This window comes from Staurois parvus, unplaced genomic scaffold (assembly GCF_062004578.1).
Source record: "Staurois parvus isolate SC_StPar_1 unplaced genomic scaffold, SC_StPar_1.0 ptg000205l, whole genome shotgun sequence".
In the NCBI taxonomy this organism is placed as follows: Eukaryota; Metazoa; Chordata; class Amphibia; order Anura; family Ranidae; genus Staurois; species Staurois parvus.
The window spans coordinates 1,331,641-1,352,046 of NW_028318001.1; the positions used below are offsets into that span (position 1 = coordinate 1,331,641).

The following is a 20,406-nucleotide window of genomic DNA, read 5'->3' on the forward strand; positions in this document are numbered from 1 at the left end:
CCTCATGCTGCTGCCAGGTCCACAGTGTCTCATGCCATGTGCCACTTTCAGGTCTCCTCACACTGCTGGTGTGTTCCATTTTTTGTCATAGGGTGCTGGCAGATTACGGGCCTCCCATTGCTGCTGCCAGGCCCCTAATCTGCCATGGGCCCCTGTACCGCCTCCTCATGCTGCTGCCAGGTCCAGAGTCTCTCATGGGTCCCTGTACGGCCTCCCATTGCTGCTGTCTCCATCGCCACACTCTGCCATGTGCCACTTTCAGGTCTCCTCACACACTGCTGGTGTGTTCCATTTTTTGTCATAGGGTGTTGGCAGATTACGGGCCTCCCATAGCTGCTGCCAGGCCCCTAATCTGCCATGGGCCCCTGTACCGCCTCCTCATGCTGCTGCCAGGTCCACAGTGTCTCATGCCATGTGCCACTTTCAGGTCTCCTCACACTGCTGGTGTGTTCCATTTTTTGTCATAGGGTGCTGGCAGATTACGGGCCTCCCATTGCTGCTGCCAGGCCCCTAATCTGCCATGGGCCCCTGTACCGCCTCCTCATGCTGCTGCCAGGTCCAGAGTCTCTCATGGGTCCCTGTACGGCCTCCCATTGCTGCTTTCTCCATCGCCACACTCTGCCATGTGCCACTTTCAGGTCTCCTCACACTGCTGTTGTGTTACATTTTTTGTCATAGGGTGCTGGCAGATTACGGGCCTCCCATTGCTGCTGCCAGGCCCGTAATCTGCCATGGGCCCCTGTACCGCCTCTTCATGCTGCTGCCAGGTCCAGAGTGTGTCATGGGTCTCTGTACGGCCTCCCATTGCTGCTGCCAGGAGGCAGCAGGGTCGCAGCAGTGTCAGTGGAGGCAAACGGCCACGGAGTAGAGCACCAGCTCCACTGCAGCCTACCACCACGGCCAGTAGTGGTGCCGGTGTGCACGGAGGAAGTAGCAGTCAGCCAGTGAGGAGTAGCGGGGGCAAAGTTTCCTACTCGGCGGTGTGGCAATTTTTGTCAAGCCGCCCGAGGAAGTAAACGTAGCCGTATGTCGACTATGTGGCCAGAAAGTCAAGCGTGGCCAGCGGGCCCATGTTGGGACTACAGCGTTGCGTCAGCATATGCAGCGTCGCCATTCGGTGGCCTGGGAAAACCGTGGTAAAGATACGGCGGTTCTGCCTGCCCCAGCCCAGGGTTCCATTTTGTCATAGGGTGCTGGCAGATTACGGGCCTCCCATTGCTGCTGCCAGGCCTTAATCTGCCATGGGCCCCTGTACCGCCTCCTCATGCTGCTGCCAGGTCCACAGTTTCTCATGGGTCCCTGAACCGCCTCCCATTGCTGCTGTCTCCATCGCCACACTCTGCCATGTGCCACTTTCAGGTCTCCTCACACTGCTGGTGTGTTACATTTTTTGTCATAGGGTGCTGGCAGATTACGGGCCTCCCATTGCTGCTGCCAGGCCCGTAATCTGCCATGGGCCCCTGTACCGCCTCCTCATGCTGCTGCCAGGTCCAGAGTCTCTCATGGGTCCCTGTACGGCCTCCCATTGCTGCTGTCTCCATCGCCACACTCTGCCATGTGCCACTTTCAGGTCTCCTCACACTGCTGGTGTGTTCCATTTTTTGTCATAGGGTGCTGGCAGATTACGGGCCTCCCATAGCTGCTGCCAGGCCCCTAATCTGCCATGGGCCCCTGTACCGCCTCCTCATGCTGCTGCCAGGTCCAGAGTCTCTCATGGGTCCCTGTACGGCCTCCCATTGCTGCTGTCTCCATCGCCACACTCTGCCATGTGCCACTTTCAGGTCTCCTTACACACTGCTGGTGTGTTCCATTTTTTGTCATAGGGTGCTGGCAGATTACGGGCCTCCCATTGCTGCTGCCAGGCCCCTAATCTGCCATGGGCCCCTGTACCGCCTCCTCATGCTGCTGCCAGGTCCAGAGTCTCTCATGGGTCCCTGTACGGCCTCCCATTGCTGCTGTCTCCATCGCCACACTCTGCCATGTGCCACTTTCAGGTCTCCTCACACACTGCTGGTGTGTTCCATTTTTTGTCATAGGGTGCTGGCAGATTACGGGCCTCCCATTGCTGCTGCCAGGCCCGTAATCTGCCATGGGCCCCCGTACCGACTCCTCATGCTGCTGCCAGGCCCGTAATCTGTCATGGGCCCCTGTTGTCGCTTGTTGGCATATTCCGCTCGTTCAGATGCTCCTTCTCCTGCTACTCCTCTTCACGGATTCCGTCAGCAGTCTTTCTTGGAATCCGTTTCCAAGAGACAACAGTTTGCGAGCACGCACCCGACGGTGCAGAAGCTGAACGTCCTCCTTTCCAAGTTGCTGCTGCCAGGCTCGTAATCTGTCATACGCCCCTGTACCGCCTCCTCATGCTGCTGCCAGGTCCAGAGTGTGTCATGGGCCCCCGTACCGATTCCTCATGCTGCTGCCAGGCCCGTAATCTGTCATGGGCCCCTGTACCGCCTCCTCATGCTGCTGCCAGGTCCAGAGTGTGTCATGGGTCCCTGTACGGCCTCCCATTGCTGCTGCCAGGCCCGTAATCTGCCATGGGCCCCCGTACCGACTCCTCATGCTGCTGCCAGGCCCGTAATCTGTCATGGGCCCCTGTACCGCCTCCTCATGCTGCTGCCAGGTCCAGAGTGTGTCATGGGTCCCTGTACGGCCTCCCATTGCTGCTGTCTCCATCGCCACACTCTGCCATGTGCCACTTTCAGGTCTCCTCACACTGCTGGTGGTTTCCATTTTTGTCATAGGGTGCTGTATGGCCTCCCATTGCTGCTGCCTCCACCGCCACACTGTGGCTCCACACTCTGGTTTTGGCCCCGTGACTGCCCAAATGAGTGAAGTGTGCGGTGATTCTAAGATCGACGGCACTCATCTGCATGTCATATTGACTGTCAGTATTATTTCTCTTCCACAGCAGACTCCAAGGGCATTTAAATTAAAGGTACAGTGTTCTGCACTAATATAAAGGCTCTCTGAAGCCTATATACACCCTTTTATAAGTTAAATTCGCGGCGAATATATTCGACTCGAATCGAAATTTTTTCACGAATTCGCCGAATCAGTCGAATCGAATTTTTGAATAATTCGCTCATCTCTAGTTATAACCCCTGTGAATTTTATTTTTGCCATCTGTGTCTCACTGGGGAAATTTCCCTTCACTTTCTGTCCCATAGCCAAAACAGGAAGTGAGAGGAAATCCCTGCAAAGTGAGGGAATCCCTGGTTGTGGCCAGAGTCATCAGAACTAGTGCCCCATTGGAAGATTTCCCCTCTATTACTGTTTGGGGGGACAACCCAAAATTCAGATTTTTCTTCTTCTTTCACTTTCAGTAATAATGGTAAAGAGGACAAATAGAGAGGAGGAAGCTCCCTAATGGGGGCACATATAGCAATAAAAGCCTGACAGGTGTTCTAATCCCTCTCCACTCTATCCACAAGTGAAAAAAAACCTTTTGCCTTTAGTTGTACTTTAACCATTTTAATCCTTATGCTGCTAGCATTAGTAAAAAGATAGGATGTATAATGTATTTACTTTTATTTTATTTTTTTACATTTCTTCAGTTGCTTCCTGGTTTCTGGCTTAGGCCAGAATGATGTCATACATCCCAGGAGTCTGCGTGGGCTTTTTGTATTTCTTTCATTGGGAGTAGCATTTTTCTCAGCTAAGCACACCCTCCTGCCTGCATGACTGAGCTATGGGCAGATGGATTCCAGGATGTAAATACTACATGAATCATCTGCCCTTACTCAAGATGGACTGTTGGTGGTGGCGATGGGGGGTGGTTTCAAAATGATTTCTCAATAAAATGAAGCATGGAGACATAGGTGGATGGGCAAGTTTGCTTTGAATGATAAAAATAATCTAATTTCTTGGTTGTTTGCCTGTAAAAAATAAGTAAATTACATTTAGACATAGAGTAGTATAACTGCTATCCTTAAATACAGAGAAAAACCTATAGGAAAAAAAAGCTGTACTATGCTCTCTATAGAGATTAAAGCTATATTAAACCCCATACCATCATTAGATGTCATGGCTTTACTAGTTTTGTTTTATTTTAGACTTTTTTCCCCTCTGTTTTCACCTCGTGATCTTCCCAGTGACACAACTCCTGTATTTCAGTACACAGGGGGCATATTTGGACAACAGCATTGTCAGTCTTGGGGGGTAGTGTTAGATGTACTAGCTGATTTCAAGCTGAACTCCTGCTAACACTTTATAATAAGTTACAGCAAACATTTTTTTGTGGGGGAATAAAGGTTTTACATAAATAAATGGTAAAAACCTGTTACTGTTGAATGGGTTCTCTCATTCCTGTAACTACTACATCTGCAAGAGAGCTTGTTCTTTTGAAAAACAGCAGCCTTACTAGCTGGATCACCAGATGAAAATGAAAAAAAACAAAACAAAAACAAATGCAGCCATCACATCTAAGAATTGGTTAGCTGCAATATAATAAATGTTTGCTTTTGGGGTTGATACCACTTTACTTTATCCTAAACAAATGAAAATAGTATTGGCTTGAGATAAACTTTTAAAGCTTAGCACATAAAGTTCAAATACATTCTGTACATACTCAATGGAAATATGTGTTTGCGCTTGGCTTTTTCTTATAATACATTGTCAAAATCTTCTTTCATTGCAGTATGCTGGAGATCTGGATACACACGAATCAAGGGCTCATATCAGTAAGTTGAACTGTAAACCACAAATTATTGATTAGCAAGCAGGCATTAAAGTGGAACTTTACCCATAACAATTTGATAAAAATAACTGTTCTTTAGCAAGGAACATACATTCCATATTAGTAATTATGCTACCAAAATTAGTGTGTGCTGTAAATTGCCTCCAGCATTGCTCCTGTTTCTTCTTGCCAGAGGCTGCCATTTTGTTGAAGCCCAGAGCCCCTGAGCAGCAGAAAATCTGTCAGCAGATCAGCGTTTAGTGGCTCTGATTTTGAACACAGTGCCAAAAAGAGAGCAACTGAGCATGTGCAGAGCAGGGTGAGACAGTGCATTACTGGATTTCAAACAATATAGACACTTATTTTTAATGGTTTACATAGCTATACCTGTAAAAGGGACCAGCCTGAAGTGATCTAGCAAGACTTAATTTTCTGACTAAAGTTCCACTTTAATGTAGACAAGCAGATGTACAAAAGTGCTAAACTTAAAGTGGAACTTCATCCAAAAGGGGAAGTTCAGCTCTCCCCTCCATATTTGGAAAATATTTTTTGGGGTGGCGGAGCAGGTACCTAGTTCTGGGACCGACCACCTAGGTTATTGGAGCAGAAGTTCGTCTACCCCTGGCCCACAACCTTCTGGGACATGTCACAGGCCCAGGAGTCCATTCACAAAGCATAGCAGGGCTCTCACAAGTGCAGTGCAGAGCTGGCTGTGAAGCTGCAAGGAGTCACAGCCGGAGGTCCATGGTTAACATGCTGGCATAAGGGACCTGATGACCAGTGAAGAACCGGCCTGGGTGAGGACGGCACTGGATCCCTGGACAGGCGAGTGTCTCTATATTAAAAGTCAATAGATACAGTTTTTTGTAGCTGCTGGCTTTTCATTTTTGGAAACTTGACTGAAGCTCTTTAACCACTTATGGACTGCCCGCCCCCAATTTACTGTGGACGGGTGGCCCAGGCAAAGTGACGTACCCATACGTCGCTGCCTGCCTACTCCCACTGTGATTGTACACAGCGGGAGCCTGTCAGCAAGTCAATGATTTACGGCCCGGGACCTGCTGATCTTCTGTGTACAATCACAGTCCAGAGCACTGTGTTGACATTGAACAAAAAGCTGTGTACAGAGGGAAAAATCTCTACTTCTCATCCCTGAAAAGCAGAGATCTATTAGTAAACAGCAGCTCAGTTTACACATATTTCTCATATTAGGGCACATTTAACCACTTGATGGACCTAGATGTTAACCCCTGCCCAGCCAGTGTCATTAGTACAGTGACAGTGTATTGTATTATCACTGATCACTGTATTAGCGTCACTGGCCCACAAGCTTCTGGGACATAGTATTATCACTGATACCTGTATTAATGTCACTGGTCCACAACCTTCTGGGACATAGTATTATCACTGCCTGTATTAATGTCACTGGTCCACAACCTTCTGGGACATAGTATTATCACTGCCTGTATTAATGTCACTGGTCCACAACCTTCTGGGACATAGTATTATCACTGCCTGTATTAACGTCACTGGTCCACAACCTTCTGGGACATGTCACAGGCCCAGGAGTCCATTCACTGGTGATGTAAGTGGCAGTTAGTCAGTTCTCCTCAAAATCTGATTGCCGTGGCACTATCGCAGTTTCATTTTAATGCTCATCACCGCCATTACTAGTATTAAAAGAAAAAAGAAATCCAGTGTACAAATACCATAGCTTGTAGGTGCTTTAACTTTCATGCAAACCAATCAATATACTCTCCTCTATGACCTGTATTTGCTTCTGTCCCTTTGGCAAGTTTACCTTGCAAGTTTGTCTGATTCATAAGCACACCTGTGGGTTTTTTACTTAGAGATGCAAAATAGTCATTTTATCATTTACAGTAAACACGCTGTAACTGATGTACAGAAAGATTGTAACCTAATATATGGCATTGCAGGACTGTTTTCTCCAAATCAATGTTATACAGGGGCAGACTGATCATTTGGGCACTCAGGCAGGCTCAGTAGGGGACCCCATGACATGCCCCTGGTACCTTTCATAGGCTTTTTTGGGTGTGGTTTGAGTGTGAGCGAGGACACAGGGGCCCCATGATCTCTTATTGCCCGGGGGCCCCATGAGTTGTCAGTCCGCCCCTGATGTTATACTTACAATCTGAATATGTAGAGGAAATGATTTGGCCAGTGTTCATTTTAGAGGACTGGAATACTCAGAAAGTGGCTAGGTGATTAACATAATAACTCAGCAGCCGTTCTTATCCTCAACATAATTTTTCTTAGAAAAAACTTGGATGGTCCTGTTTTTCCTTTTTCTACTTTTTTTTCTACAATAACACAGGCACAATTAAATGTATAGACTACATTAGGTGCAGTAACCTATACCAACACCTAGCTTTCAGACCCTATCTAGGGGACCCGCCTGATGTGGTTGCTACGGTTTACTGGAAGTTTCTCATTGTCATAGCACTGCCTTTTTTTCATAAGCTTATATATAAAATTTAGGAAATTCACTATTTCTGATTCATACATAAAGGTCTTCCATTATAAAGCTTCTCTAATGCATTTTTTAGCAGCTGGTGCAGAAATCAAATAATTCCTATTGGGAAGACGAATGTTTACACTGACCGACCCTTCTTGCTATTCTGAAAGCACCTAAAGCTCTGCTTGTAATGCCTCAGGTATGCTCAGTGCTCAGAGCTCAGAGAAGCTTTTGTGAGTATTGACATTTGTAGTCTCCAGAGAGAACTATTTTCCTATATATCTGGATCCTGTACCTAACTCCGCTAAGTATACGGCAGGTGCTGCATATAGTGAAGATGCTGCTTTGCTAGGTGTATGGCACATAAATATTCAATGTCAGCAGTTCTATCAGCAATCATCACAATAAAGTTTCTCATGCAAATTAAACTGACAGTGGCACAAAAAAAAAAAGCAGCAATGTGTAGAAGAAGAAAGTACCTTTCCAGATCAGTGGGTGGCGACTCCAATCCATGCTCTCTTGCAGACCTATGGCTGCTGCTGTTTTCTGATGCTGATGTTTCTTCATTGCGCACAATGGGGTTGATTTACTAAAAGCTAATAGACTGTGCACTTTGCAAGAACTTAGTAAACGAGGTGAAGCTCTGTTTACTTCCATCATCCAATCATGTGCAAGCAAAAATGCTGTTATTATTTTCCTTGCATGTGATTGGGTATTCTTTGAAAAGTGAAGATTCACATAATCTACTAAATTTTGGAGCAACTGAACTTGCAAAGTGCACAGTCTATTTGCCTTTAATAAATCAACCCCTATGTTTGCATCCATCTGAACACTACATAGTTACAGGAAGAGAGTGAAGAGAGCCAAGATCAAAGTTGCTGCCCCCAGACAGATTAATATTCTTAGTCTGCTGCTAGTTGAAGTGTTTGGAGTAGCGATAGGGTTGAGTTAAAAGCATAATACTTGTTACTATATACTGCATACCTCCCAACTTTATGAGATGGGAACGAGGGACACCTATTAGGAAATGTATGTAGGCGTAGGACACACACCCTGTCACGCCCCCAAAAGGAGAATTATACAAAAAAAGTTAGTTGAACCCACAAGTGCTTTTTTTAGAACTACTATTCCTTTATAAAGGCTTTAGAATATACAAATGCAACCATTTAGAAACTGGATGAAAGGTTTACCATTGTGAAACTTCTCCATCAAGATCAATAACACAATCATCAGTCCCTCCCCTCATGCCAGGGTACTAATTATTTCAGGTACTTATATAGTGCTGTCAATTTACACAGCACTTTACACATATATATTGTACATTCACATCAGTTCCTAACCCTCAAGGAGTGTACAATCTAAGGTCCCTAACTCACATTCATACATATACTAGGGCCAATTTAGACAGGATCCAATTAACCTACCAGCATGTCTTTGGAGTGTGGGAGGAAACCCACACAAGCACAGGGAGAACATGCAAACTCCATGCAGGAGGCACCATGGTCAGGAATTGAACCCATGACCCATTTACTGCAAGGCAGACATGCTAACCACTAAGCCACTGTAGGTACTAGGTATAATCCTTGACTCCCATCTGTCCTTTCACCCCCAAATCCAATCACTGTCCAAATCTTGTAGACTTCACATCTGCAACATCTCCAAGATACGGCCGTTCCTAACCTTGGAAACCACTAAGCAACTTATTCACTCCTTTGTTATATCTCGCCTTGACTATTGTATCTCCCTCGTCATTGGCCTACCTAATCGCAGGCTATCCCCTCTTCAGTCTATCATGAATGCTGCTGCCAGACTTATCTACCTTACTAACTGTTCTGTATCTGCCACTCCTCTCTGCCAATCCCTCCACTGGCTTCCCATTGCCCAACGGATACAATTCAAAACATTAACAATAACGTATAAAGCCATTTATAACTCTGTCCCAAATTACATCACTGATCTTGTCTCTAAATATCACCCAAACCGTACTCTTTGCTCCTCGCAAGACCTCCTGCTCTCTAGCTCCCTTGTCTCCTCCTCCCATGCTCGTCTCCAGGACTTTTCCAGAGCTTCCCCCATCCTCTGGAACTCTCTACCCCAATTTATCAGACTATCGCCTACTCTGCTCACTTTTAGGCAATCTCTGAAAACCTATCTCTTCAGGGAAGCCTATCCTGCCCTCAGCTAATAATGGAATCTTCTACTCTTCCAACCAGTCCATCCCCCACAGTTACTACCTTTTGTACCACTAGCCTCTTCCTCCTAGATTGTAAGCTCCAAGGAGCAGGGCCCTCCTTTCCCTCTTTTATTGAACTGTATTGTTGCTGTATTGTCTCCCGTTATATTGTAAAGCGCTGAGCAAACTGTTGGTGCTATATAAATCCTGTATAATAATAATAATAACTGTATAGATCAGACCAAAACGAGGGACAAATGAGGAGGAAAGAGGGACAGAGGGACTTTGTCCCAAATCAGGGACAGTCCCTTGAAATCAGGGACAGTTTGGAGTTATGTATACTGTATTAATATACTTGTTGTGCTACCCTGAAGGAACTGTTGTTGTTCTGGTCCCCTGTTCAGAGTGCCAATGACCCCCTGAGTGGTATCACACTCTCTGACATACCTCGTTACTGAAAGAATGCTTGTTTATTTGTTTGAAGCTGCCCAGAGAAGGAAAAAAAGGGTAACAATAAATAGCAGCAAACAATAACAGCACAAATTATGTTGCAATGACAGTTGGGAAAAAATTTACAGAATACACTGTCATCTTGTTCCAAACTGGGATCTAACCCCTAACTGAGGGAACACCTTCACTAATCTGGGGGCTATAATAACACAGTCTCTCATTATACCTCCCCCTTCCACTGGCCAGTGCATAAATCTGTTGGTGGTCGACAATGGGGCTCCTAGTTCGCATTGGAGAGTTCAAACAAGTTTGTAATCCCACAAATAGCAAGAAGTCTCTGAAATGGCAGAGTCCAGTTAAAAGGGACTTCTCAAAAAGTGGTCTCCAAACTAATCCTGGAAGAAGGTAATGCTGTCCAATAAGTGAGTAGCAAAGCAAGGCCCAGCTAAGAGACCTCTTACACTCTCTATGTCTTCGGTCACCTATAGTTGCCTGGTGAGAGGCTTAGGGGTCCACCACTGGAGCTGGTGGTGGTGTCTGGTGACACCTTTCTCTTTGCCGGCAACAAGTCCTGAAGCACACCTTGATCATAAGCAGTCCTCAGCCCCATGTCTGGTCATAGCCTGGATCAGCTTGTTCTGCAGGCACTGATCCGGTCACACCCAGATGAACACTGCAGACTTCCTATACTCATGCAGTAGGTTACCAAGCAGCAGCAGCAGTTTCTAGGTTAACATAGGTCCATCCAAGCAGCACACTGTCCCCACACCTGTCTCTTGGTTCCATGTGAGACTCTGTAGCTTAGGCTTCTGCTTCTCTGTCTCCCTGCAGAACTCCACTGTTCCTGGGACTTCTGGTTCTACACAGTATTTTAGTCTTCAGGGCTGTTTCCCTGGGGACTATATTCCTTATGATCCCTAACAGCTCCCAGCAATCCTCCTCAGGCTGGAGAGCAGGCTGTTCCTCTGCAGGCTGCAGCCAATAGCAGCTCTTTCCAGGTGGAGGTTGGTGGAGCCTTGCCAATGTTTCCATCTCACAGCTTCCCTCTGTCTATCTCCTTGATCTAATCTCCCCTGGCACACCACTCAGTCCCATTGAGAGATGACAGAAGCTACTGTGTCTGTGTGGGTGGCTGGTGTCAGTAAAGCCTAAGCCAAGCAACTGCCAAGACACAAGCACTGATGTCTGGCTACATTGTATATTTATTTTACTGCATACAATGCCACCAGACAAAACACACACAGGGCTGATATTTTATAACTAGAGATATAGAGGTTGATTTACTAAGGGAAAATGGGCTGTTCACTGTGCAAGAGAATTTTCCCGTAGCTTAGTGAATGTGGTGAAAATTCACTTTGCAAAGAAAGCCCACTCATGTGCAAGGAAAATAGAAAAAAGCATTTTTGCTTGAACATGATTAGATGATGGAAGTCAGCAGAACTTGATTTCATTCACTAGACCAGTGGTTCTCAACCTTTCTAATGCCGCGACCCCTTAATACAGTTCCTCATGTTGTGGTGACCCCCAACCATAAAATTATTTTCGTTGCTACTTCATAACTGTAATTTTGCAGTGGGAGGACTAGCGCCCCATCACTGATGTCAGTGGGATGAATAGTGTCCCATCGTTGGTATCAGTGGGAGGAATAGTGCCCCATCATTGGTGTCAGTGGGAGGAATAGTGTCCCATCATTGGTGTCAGTGGGAGGAATAGTGCCCCATCATTGGTGTCAGTGGGAGGAATAGTGCCCCATCATTGGTGTCAGTGGGAGGAATAGTGCTCCATCATTGGTGTCAGTGGGAGGAATAGTGCCCAATCATTGGCGTCAGTGGGAGGAATAGTGCCTCATCATTGGCGTCAGTGGGAGGAATAGTGCCCCATCATTGGCGTCAGTGGGAGGAATAGTGTCCCATCATTGGTGTCAGTGGGAGGAATAGTGTCCCATCGTTGGTGTCAGTGGGATGAATAGTGTCCCATCGTTGGTATCAGTGGGAGGAATAGTGCCCCATCATTGGTGTCAGTGGGAGGAATAGTGTCCCATCATTGGTGTCAGTGGGAGGAATAGTGCCCTATCATTGGTGTCAGTGGGAGGAATAGTGCCCCATCATTGGTGTCAGTGGGAGGAATAGTGCTCCATCATTGGTGTCAGTGGGAGGAATAGTGCCCAATCATTGGCGTCAGTGGGAGGAATAGTGCCCAATCATTGGCGTCAGTGGGAGGAATAGTGCCTCATCATTGGCGTCAGTGGGAGGAATAGTGCCCCATCATTGGCATCAGTGGGAGGAATAGTGTCCCATCATTGGTGTCAGTGGGAGGAATAGTGTCCCATCGTTGGTGTCAGTGGGATGAATAGTGTCCCATCGTTGGTATCAGTGGGAGGAATAGTGCCCCATCATTGGTGTCAGTGGGAGGAATAGTGTCCCATCATTGGTGTCAGTGGGAGGAATAGTGTCCCATCATTGGTGTCAGTGGGAGGAATAGTGCCCCATCATTGGTGTCAGTGGGAGGAATAGTGCCCCATCATTGGTGTCAGTGGGAGGAATAGTGCTCCATCATTGGTGTCAGTGGGAGGAATAGTGCCCAATCATTGGCGTCAGTGGGAGGAATAGTGCCCAATCATTGGCGTCAGTGGGAGGAATAGTGCCTCATCATTGGCGTCAGTGGGAGGAATAGTGCCCCATCATTGGCGTCAGTGGGAGGAATAGTGTCCCATCATTGGTGTAAGTGGGAGGAATAGTGTCCCATCATTGGTGTCAGTGGGAGGAATAGTGTCCCATCATTGGTGTCAGTGGGAGGAATAGTGTCCCATCATTGGTGTCAGTGGGGGGAATAGTGCCCCATCATTGGTATCAGTGGGGGGAATAGTGCCCCATCATTGGTATGAGTGGGAGGAATAGTGCCCCATCATTGGTGTCAGTGGGAGGAATAGTGCCCCATCATTGGTGTCAGTGGGAGGAATAGTGCCCCATCATTGGTGTCAGTGGGAGGAATAGTGCCCCATCATTAGTATCAGTGGGAGGAATAGTGCCCCATCATTGGTGTCAGTGGAAGGAATAGTGCCCCATCATTGGTATGAGTGGGAGGAATAGTGCCCCATCATTGGTGTCAGTGGAAGGAATAGTACCCCATCATTGGTATGAGTGGGAGGAATAGTGCCCCATCATTGGTATGAGTGGGAGGAATAGTGCCCCATCATTGGTATGAGTGGGAGGAATAGTGCCCTATCATTGGTGTCAGTGGGAGGAATAGTGCCCCATCATTGGTGTCAGTGGGAGGAATAGTGCTCCATCATTGGTGTCAGTGGGAGGAATAGTGCCCAATCATTGGCGTCAGTGGGAGGAATAGTGCCCAATCATTGGCGTCAGTGGGAGGAATAGTGCCTCATCATTGGCGTCAGTGGGAGGAATAGTGCCCCATCATTGGCGTCAGTGGGAGGAATAGTGTCCCATCATTGGTGTCAGTGGGAGGAATAGTGTCCCATCGTTGGTGTCAGTGGGATGAATAGTGTCCCATCGTTGGTATCAGTGGGAGGAATAGTGCCCCATCATTGGTGTCAGTGGGAGGAATAGTGTCCCATCATTGGTGTCAGTGGGAGGAATAGTGTCCCATCATTGATGTCAGTGGGAGGAATAGTGCCCCATCATTGGTGTCAGTGGGAGGAATAGTGCCCCATCATTGGTGTCAGTGGGAGGAATAGTGCTCCATCATTGGTGTCAGTGGGAGGAATAGTGCCCAATCATTGGCGTCAGTAGGAGGAATAGTGCCCAATCATTGGCGTCAGTGGGAGGAATAGTGCCTCATCATTGGCGTCAGTGGGAGGAATAGTGCCCCATCATTGGCGTCAGTGGGAGGAATAGTGTCCCATCATTGGTGTAAGTGGGAGGAATAGTGTCCCATCATTGGTGTCAGTGGGAGGAATAGTGTCCCATCATTGGTGTCAGTGGGAGGAATAGTGTCCCATCATTGGTGTCAGTGGGGGGAATAGTGCCCCATCATTGGTATCAGTGGGGGGAATAGTGCCCCATCATTGGTATGAGTGGGAGGAATAGTGCCCCATCATTGGTGTCAGTGGGAGGAATAGTGCCCCATCATTAGTATCAGTGGGAGGAATAGTGCCCCATCATTGGTGTCAGTGGAAGGAATAGTGCCCCATCATTGGTATGAGTGGGAGGAATAGTGCCCCATCATTGGTATCAGTGGGAGGAATAGTGCCCCATCATTGGTATGAGTGGGAGGAATAGTGCCCCATCATTGGTGTCAGTGGGAGGAATAGTGCCCCATCATTGGTGTCAGTGGGAGGAATAGTGCCCCATCATTGGTGTCAGTGGGAGGAATAGTGCCCCATCATTAGTATCAGTGGGAGGAATAGTACCCCATCATTGGTGTCAGTGGAAGGAATAGTGCCCCATCATTGGTATGAGTGGGAGGAATAGTGCCCCATCATTGGTGTCAGTGGAAGGAATAGTACCCCATCATTGGTATGAGTGGGAGGAATAGTGCCCCATCATTGGTATGAGTGGGAGGAATAGTGCCCCATCATTGGTATGAGTGGGAGGAATAGTGCCCTATCATTGGTATGAGTGGGAGGAATAGTGCCCCATCATTGGTATGAGTGGGAGGAATAGTGCCCCATCATTGGTGTCAGTGGGAGGAATAGTGCCCCATCATTGGTATCAGTGGGAGGAATAGTGCCCCATCATTGGTATCAGTGGGAGGAATAGTGCCCCATCGTTGGCGTTAGTGGGAGGAATAGTGCCCCATCGTTGGTGTCAGTGGGGGGAGGAATAGTGCCCCATCGTTGGTGTCAGTGGGGGGAGGAATAGTGCCCCATCATTGGTGTCAGTGGGGGGAGGAATAGTGCCCCATCGTTGGTGTCAGTGGGGGGAGGAATAGTGCCCCATCGTTGGTGTCAGTGGGGGGAGGAATAGTGCCCCATCGTTGGTGTCAGTGGGGGGAGGAATACTGTCTCATCGTTGGTGTCAGTGGGGGGAGGAATAGTGCCCCATCGTTGGTGTCAGTGAGGGGAGGAATACTGTCTCATCGTTGGTGTCAGTGGGGGGAGGAATAGTGCCCCATCGTTGGTGTCAGTGAGGGGAGGAATAGTGCCCCATCGTTGGTGTCAGTGGGGGGAGGAATAGTGCCCCATCGTTGGTATTAGTGACACAAATGATGGGGCACTATCCCTTCCACTGACACCAATGATAGTTACCTTGCTGACTCCTGCTCCAGCCTGGGCTCGCTCTCTCCCTCTCCCATCTACAGTCTGCATACCTGGCTGCAGCAGCAAAATTTGCACTTACCTGTCAGATGTCTTCCTTCTCTGGCCTCTCTCTTCACTCGCTCCTGCAGCTCCCTCGATCTTCTTCGATCTCCCCGTGCTGCCGCTCGGCTCCTCCTCTCCAAGCTCCACCTTCTCGCCGGTGATTGGCCGCCTGTGTGCCTCTCCTGAGCTACAGTTCCGGTGGCCAGGAGAGGCACACATCAGCGGCGAGGAGGCGGTGACAGGGGCAGCATATCATCCCGCCCACACATCGCCGGAGACAGCAGCGGTGTCTCGGTTCCTAAGACCATCGGAAATATGTGTTTTCCGATGGTCTTAGGCGACCCCTGGGAAATGGTCGTTCGACCCCCAAAGGGGTCGCGACCCCCAGGTTGAGAACCGCTGCACTAGACTAAGGGAAGAGTCCCTTGAAAAGTGAAAAGCCTATTTTCCTTTAGTAAATAGCAATGTATGGGCAAGGAGATATACTGACAGAAACAAGTAATGGACTACCACGGCGCTCCACAGCGCTGTGGTAGTTCATAGAGGACTACAAGCCAAGAGCCACTAAGAGGGGGGGGTGGAGATTGGGTAGCGGCTGCAGCATTGTGAACAGGTAAAAACGGGTGGAGCATGTGACATGTTTCCAAAGGTGAACTTATCCTTTAAAGTGTCTGTAAAGGCTATATTTTGAGTGGTCCCAAGCCTTTTCTTCTTGAGTCCCCTGTTGGTGCTCCAGGCTCCTCCTCTTCAAAATACGCCACCATAAGAAGCCAATTCCTATGGGGGTGCACCTTCGGGCCTGATGCAAAAGGACAGGTACTCTATACCACCTGGCCAGGACTTTACCAGCCTCCTGAAATCTGCTAAACTTTGTATGAAAAAAAGAAATATATGGTTCCTCTGTTCTGGTGTTAGGGTCAGACTTAAGTTGCATTTCCATTTTTGAAGAAATAGGGGGACAAAGGGATCTAAACAGTAATTTTCAAAGTCTGAATGAACCCTTGAAGTTAACAGTTGCGGTTTACTAAAAGACAGGGAATGCCTAAGTTGTATGGGTTTAGCATTGTCTATATTACCAAAATTGACTTCCAGTGTTCCCTAGAAAGGAAATTCTTCAGTCTAAACTGGTTAGTACTGATGAATAGTTTAAATCAATGGGATCAGAACAGAGGGATGAGCCTGCTAGTTAGAGATGCAGCCAGATTTAGAGATCATCAATAATGTAGTCCCTGTAAGTGGATGTAGTTTAATCACTGGTGGGAGAGTAACCTGTTGCCAGGGCAGCAACTGTAGGGGGAGTTCTACCATGTCTTGCTCCAGGTCCATGTTTACACCAGTCTATAACTCTCAACAAGTGGACCACCTTGTGAGATTTAATTAGGTCTGGAAAACCCATGCCTTCCCTAATTCTTTGGAGAGGGCAAGAGACTCTGTGTGCTGTCCTGTTGGATTCATATGTCCATAAAAAGCTGATAACTTTTTAGACTGGAGAAAGCAAATCAGAATAGATATCGGGAGAAGTTGTAGGAGATACAAAAGCCAGGGGATTATATTCATTTTTAATATGCTATTGCTCCTGAGCCATTTATAAGTATGCTGATTTCAACAACTCAGGTCTAATTTTATTGCCGATAGTTTAGGGAGAACTTTTCCATATAAATTCCCACTAGTGATGTTGTAATGTATATCCCCAAATTTTTAATACTATTTGTTGCCCAGATAAACAGGAAATGTGATTGAATCTTCAGTTTATCATGGTGGATCTTGATGTTTAAAGCCTCTGACTTGCCAACGTTTGTTTTATAGTTGGCAAGTTTTGCATAATTCTGACTTCAGCTAACAAAATAGTTTCCGTTTGGGTCATGAAAAAGACCAGGTTGTTGCAATAAGCCGCAACCTTATGATTTCCATGGTGCACTTCAGGTGGACCCATGACAGTACTGACAGATAACAGTACATACCGCAAGCCTGGACCACTACTTTATTACCGCATGCATTTTATTATTTATTTCCTTTTGTGAATTGACTGTAAGGACTGTAAGGTCTTTTTATGCGGTATTTACTGAGTGTTTTTGCTATTTTCGGTAAATACCACATACTAGCAATAGTGAATTGACATTTTCAGTATCGCATGCGATATGTGGTCATGTGACTGACCTAACTCATGCGGTAAGCTTTAGTGAATTGTGGCCAATGACGTCTTCATTCTTCTTCAGAATAAGAGAGATGTGTGCATAGAGGGAGTCTCTAGGGAAAGAGAACCCATCCAAGAATGTGTTGTAAACCCTATGGAACGAAGTTGAACGGATGTTGAAAAAGGTGCAATAGTACAACAAATCGGTTTTCCTTAGTCATGAATTACTTCTAAATGACTGAAAGTGTTATCAATTCACATAAAGATATTAATTGTAATGATATCAGGGCACTCTGGGTCTGAATTTTAAAATATGCATAACGGTGCGTTATTGATGCCTGTAGACAGCAGGACCAATAAAATCAATCGTGCTCTTACTCTTATTCCTATATATGTGTGATGAGTCCTGTGATGCAAGCCACAGTTATAGCATATGGCCAAGTGTCCACTACACGCTCCACGTCCAAACATCTGCCAGCTAGGTGTATCTAAAATGACATTGCCATTTCTTCTAACATTGTCTGGGTTATGTTGCATCAGTTATTTTGCATTTGCATAGCTTGCAGGGGTAACATTGCATGAAGAGTGTATTGATATAATTAAACTTATTGGTAAAGTAACATGCAAAATAAAAAGAGGCCATAATACAGGCTTTGCAGGGGTATAACAGTGCGTATGAGCATACATGCATATTTTGGCCAAGAGAAATCTCAAGTATATGACTGGATATGTGTTGTGATGATAAAAGACTGTATTTACTCTGCCTATTTTCTCCAAGTGCATGGTATGCAGAACAGGTTTCAAACTGGCAGCCCTCCAGCTGTTTCCAAATACAAGTCCCATGAGGCATTGCAAGATTGACAGTTACAAGCATGACTCCCAAAGGCAGAGGCATGATGGGACTTGTAGTTTTGCAACATTTGGAGGGCCGCCAATTTGACATCCCTGGTATACAGGTTTATTGGAGCTGTTCCTTTGTTTAACATATGCACCTTCATACCATAGTGAGCAGCTGTCATGATCAGCAGATTACTGTTTTTTTTTTTCTTCAATTTAGAAGCTTAACAAAAACATAGCACTTCTAATTTGCACGTACAGCATTAAAACTTTAACATTTTAAAATGCAATCACACTGTAAATAGGGACTGATTTGTATACATTGATTAAGAGTGTTTGCTTTAGCAGACTAGTTTAAGTGTATGTAAACTCAAAATCAATTTTTCCTTATATTTAGCATCATGCCCCTTTGTATAAAATGTTCTTACGTTAACCATATCGGGGCAATATTTTTTTACCTGGCGAGCTTGCCAGTAACAGTACTTCCTGTTACAGGCTGACAACGCTAAGCAAAAAGGAGGATTTGTGAAAAGGAATTCACAGAAAAGCGACTACATTATGAACAGAATGTGACACTCAGAAAAATTTCCAAAAATTATGCTTTATTACACTTATGAATATGACATATGGGCAGTCGCCCTGGTTTACCATCACCTCAGTATGAGACAATACACACAGACCTAAAACCATTAAAATAACACCAAGACCGGTCTAAATGCATGTGCAACAGAGAAAATGACTACAAGAGTCTAATGTCCCTGAGACACAAACACATAGGTGAACACTTCCCAAAGGAGGTGTATCCAAAAATTATACCATAGGTATACCATAATACATGTTATAATATTAGAATTAGGCTATTGCCATAATGGTTGTATCCCAAATAGGGAATCCAAAAATTATACTATGGATATGGATATCACATGTATGCAATACAGCAAGCACAATATGCGTCAAGAGGAGAACAATATGCCACAGGCCTGTATGAAAAAAGACAAAAATGTCATATGTATAATGCAATACATTCCTGTGCCGGCACAAGTGGTTGGGGCCCATTCATCTGTATAGACAGCTGTTTCCTAGAGCTCTTAAATGAGAATATGCCCCATTTATTCCCAGGATGGAAGAAAGGATGCAAAAAGCAGCACTCTGCTTGAAATGGTTTCTTCACCACTACATGTGGACTACACACCACTTTCTGTAAGAAAAACAAGACACATCCCAAAAGATCTTCTGCCTGTTGAAATGCATGTGGTATGTCTTGTTTCCCATAAAAAGCACCATGATGTCCCCATCCTGTAGTAAAACAAACAATATGTGGAAGAGTCACTGACAGAGCTTACACTCTATGTAGGATATAGGTCATATAATGACAGAGGACCATATATCTAATGTCCTGTAACAGTCCACTCACCACCTGTGCACTGGATAATAGGAACGGAAAGGATGTCCTTCATAGGTATTGCCATACAAGGCCAAAGAGGCCAAGGAACCACCGCTGACATCCGCCGATATACCGCGGGTTCCAGCCCCTTCTTGGCGCCTGTGCTGCTTAGGCTTGCCTCATGGCATGTGAAGATGGCTTCCTCCTAATGGGTCAGCGTGCGTTCCACCTAGTGCGCATGACCGGAAGTGACGTATCTGACGTATGACGTCAACGCGTTTCGCCGATGGGCGTATCTCACTCAGCTTCGTCAGGACCAATGAAACAACCACATCTCAATTTCCTATTTATAGTGGGTTAAACCCCACCCATTTATGCAAAAAACCAACCTGCAGTTATTCCTAATGGAAGAAGAAAGGGGGCTAAATACTTAGCACAGCTGCTGGTCATTGTTAAATATAAAAAATACAGACAACTGGAGACATCAGAGAGGGGAGAGGCTTGGCAATCATAGCAATGCATATATAAATCCAAAGATCATGAATTAAATATACTGATCAGTTGAAACATTATCACACTCTAACCAGAAGATGGCGATATTAGTAAAAGAATCAACAGGTCCATTCATTGAATCGAGTTCTTAAAAAAGCAATGTAAATTACCACAGCACACCACAAGATGGCAATATCACCTAAATATTCTCATTATGGATTGTTTCAACACAAAAATCCCAATTTTAGATATCCATCTTATGGTGTAATTATTATAGAGGGAAAAAGAGGGGGGGAGGAAAAAAGGGGGGAAGAAAGGAGGAAAAAAGGAAAAAAGGACGAAAGGAAAAGGGGAATAATTAGTTCAACGGTCAATCCTTTTATATTTTTCTAGAGCTATATTTAGATCCATAACGTAAGATCATACATATTGTTATTATTATTCCCAAGTACAAAAGGGTTTACCTTGATTATTTAGCATATGCTCCAACTGTTATTAAAAACGGAGAAATGCCATAGA

The 20,406-nt window shown here is 45.9% G+C and overlaps 1 protein-coding gene across 1 annotated transcript in view; it reads left to right on the forward strand.

Moving 5' to 3' along the window:
- The window catches only part of LOC149461322 (chloride channel protein C-like), a 198,428-nt gene that overhangs the window by 21,286 nt on the left and 156,736 nt on the right, over positions 1–20,406 (forward strand). Inside the window, exon 2 of the mRNA XM_089678476.1 lies at positions 4,640–4,682. Coding sequence (XP_089534602.1) covers positions 4,640–4,682 — 43 coding nt within the window. The remainder of the gene's footprint in view (positions 1–4,639; positions 4,683–20,406) is intronic.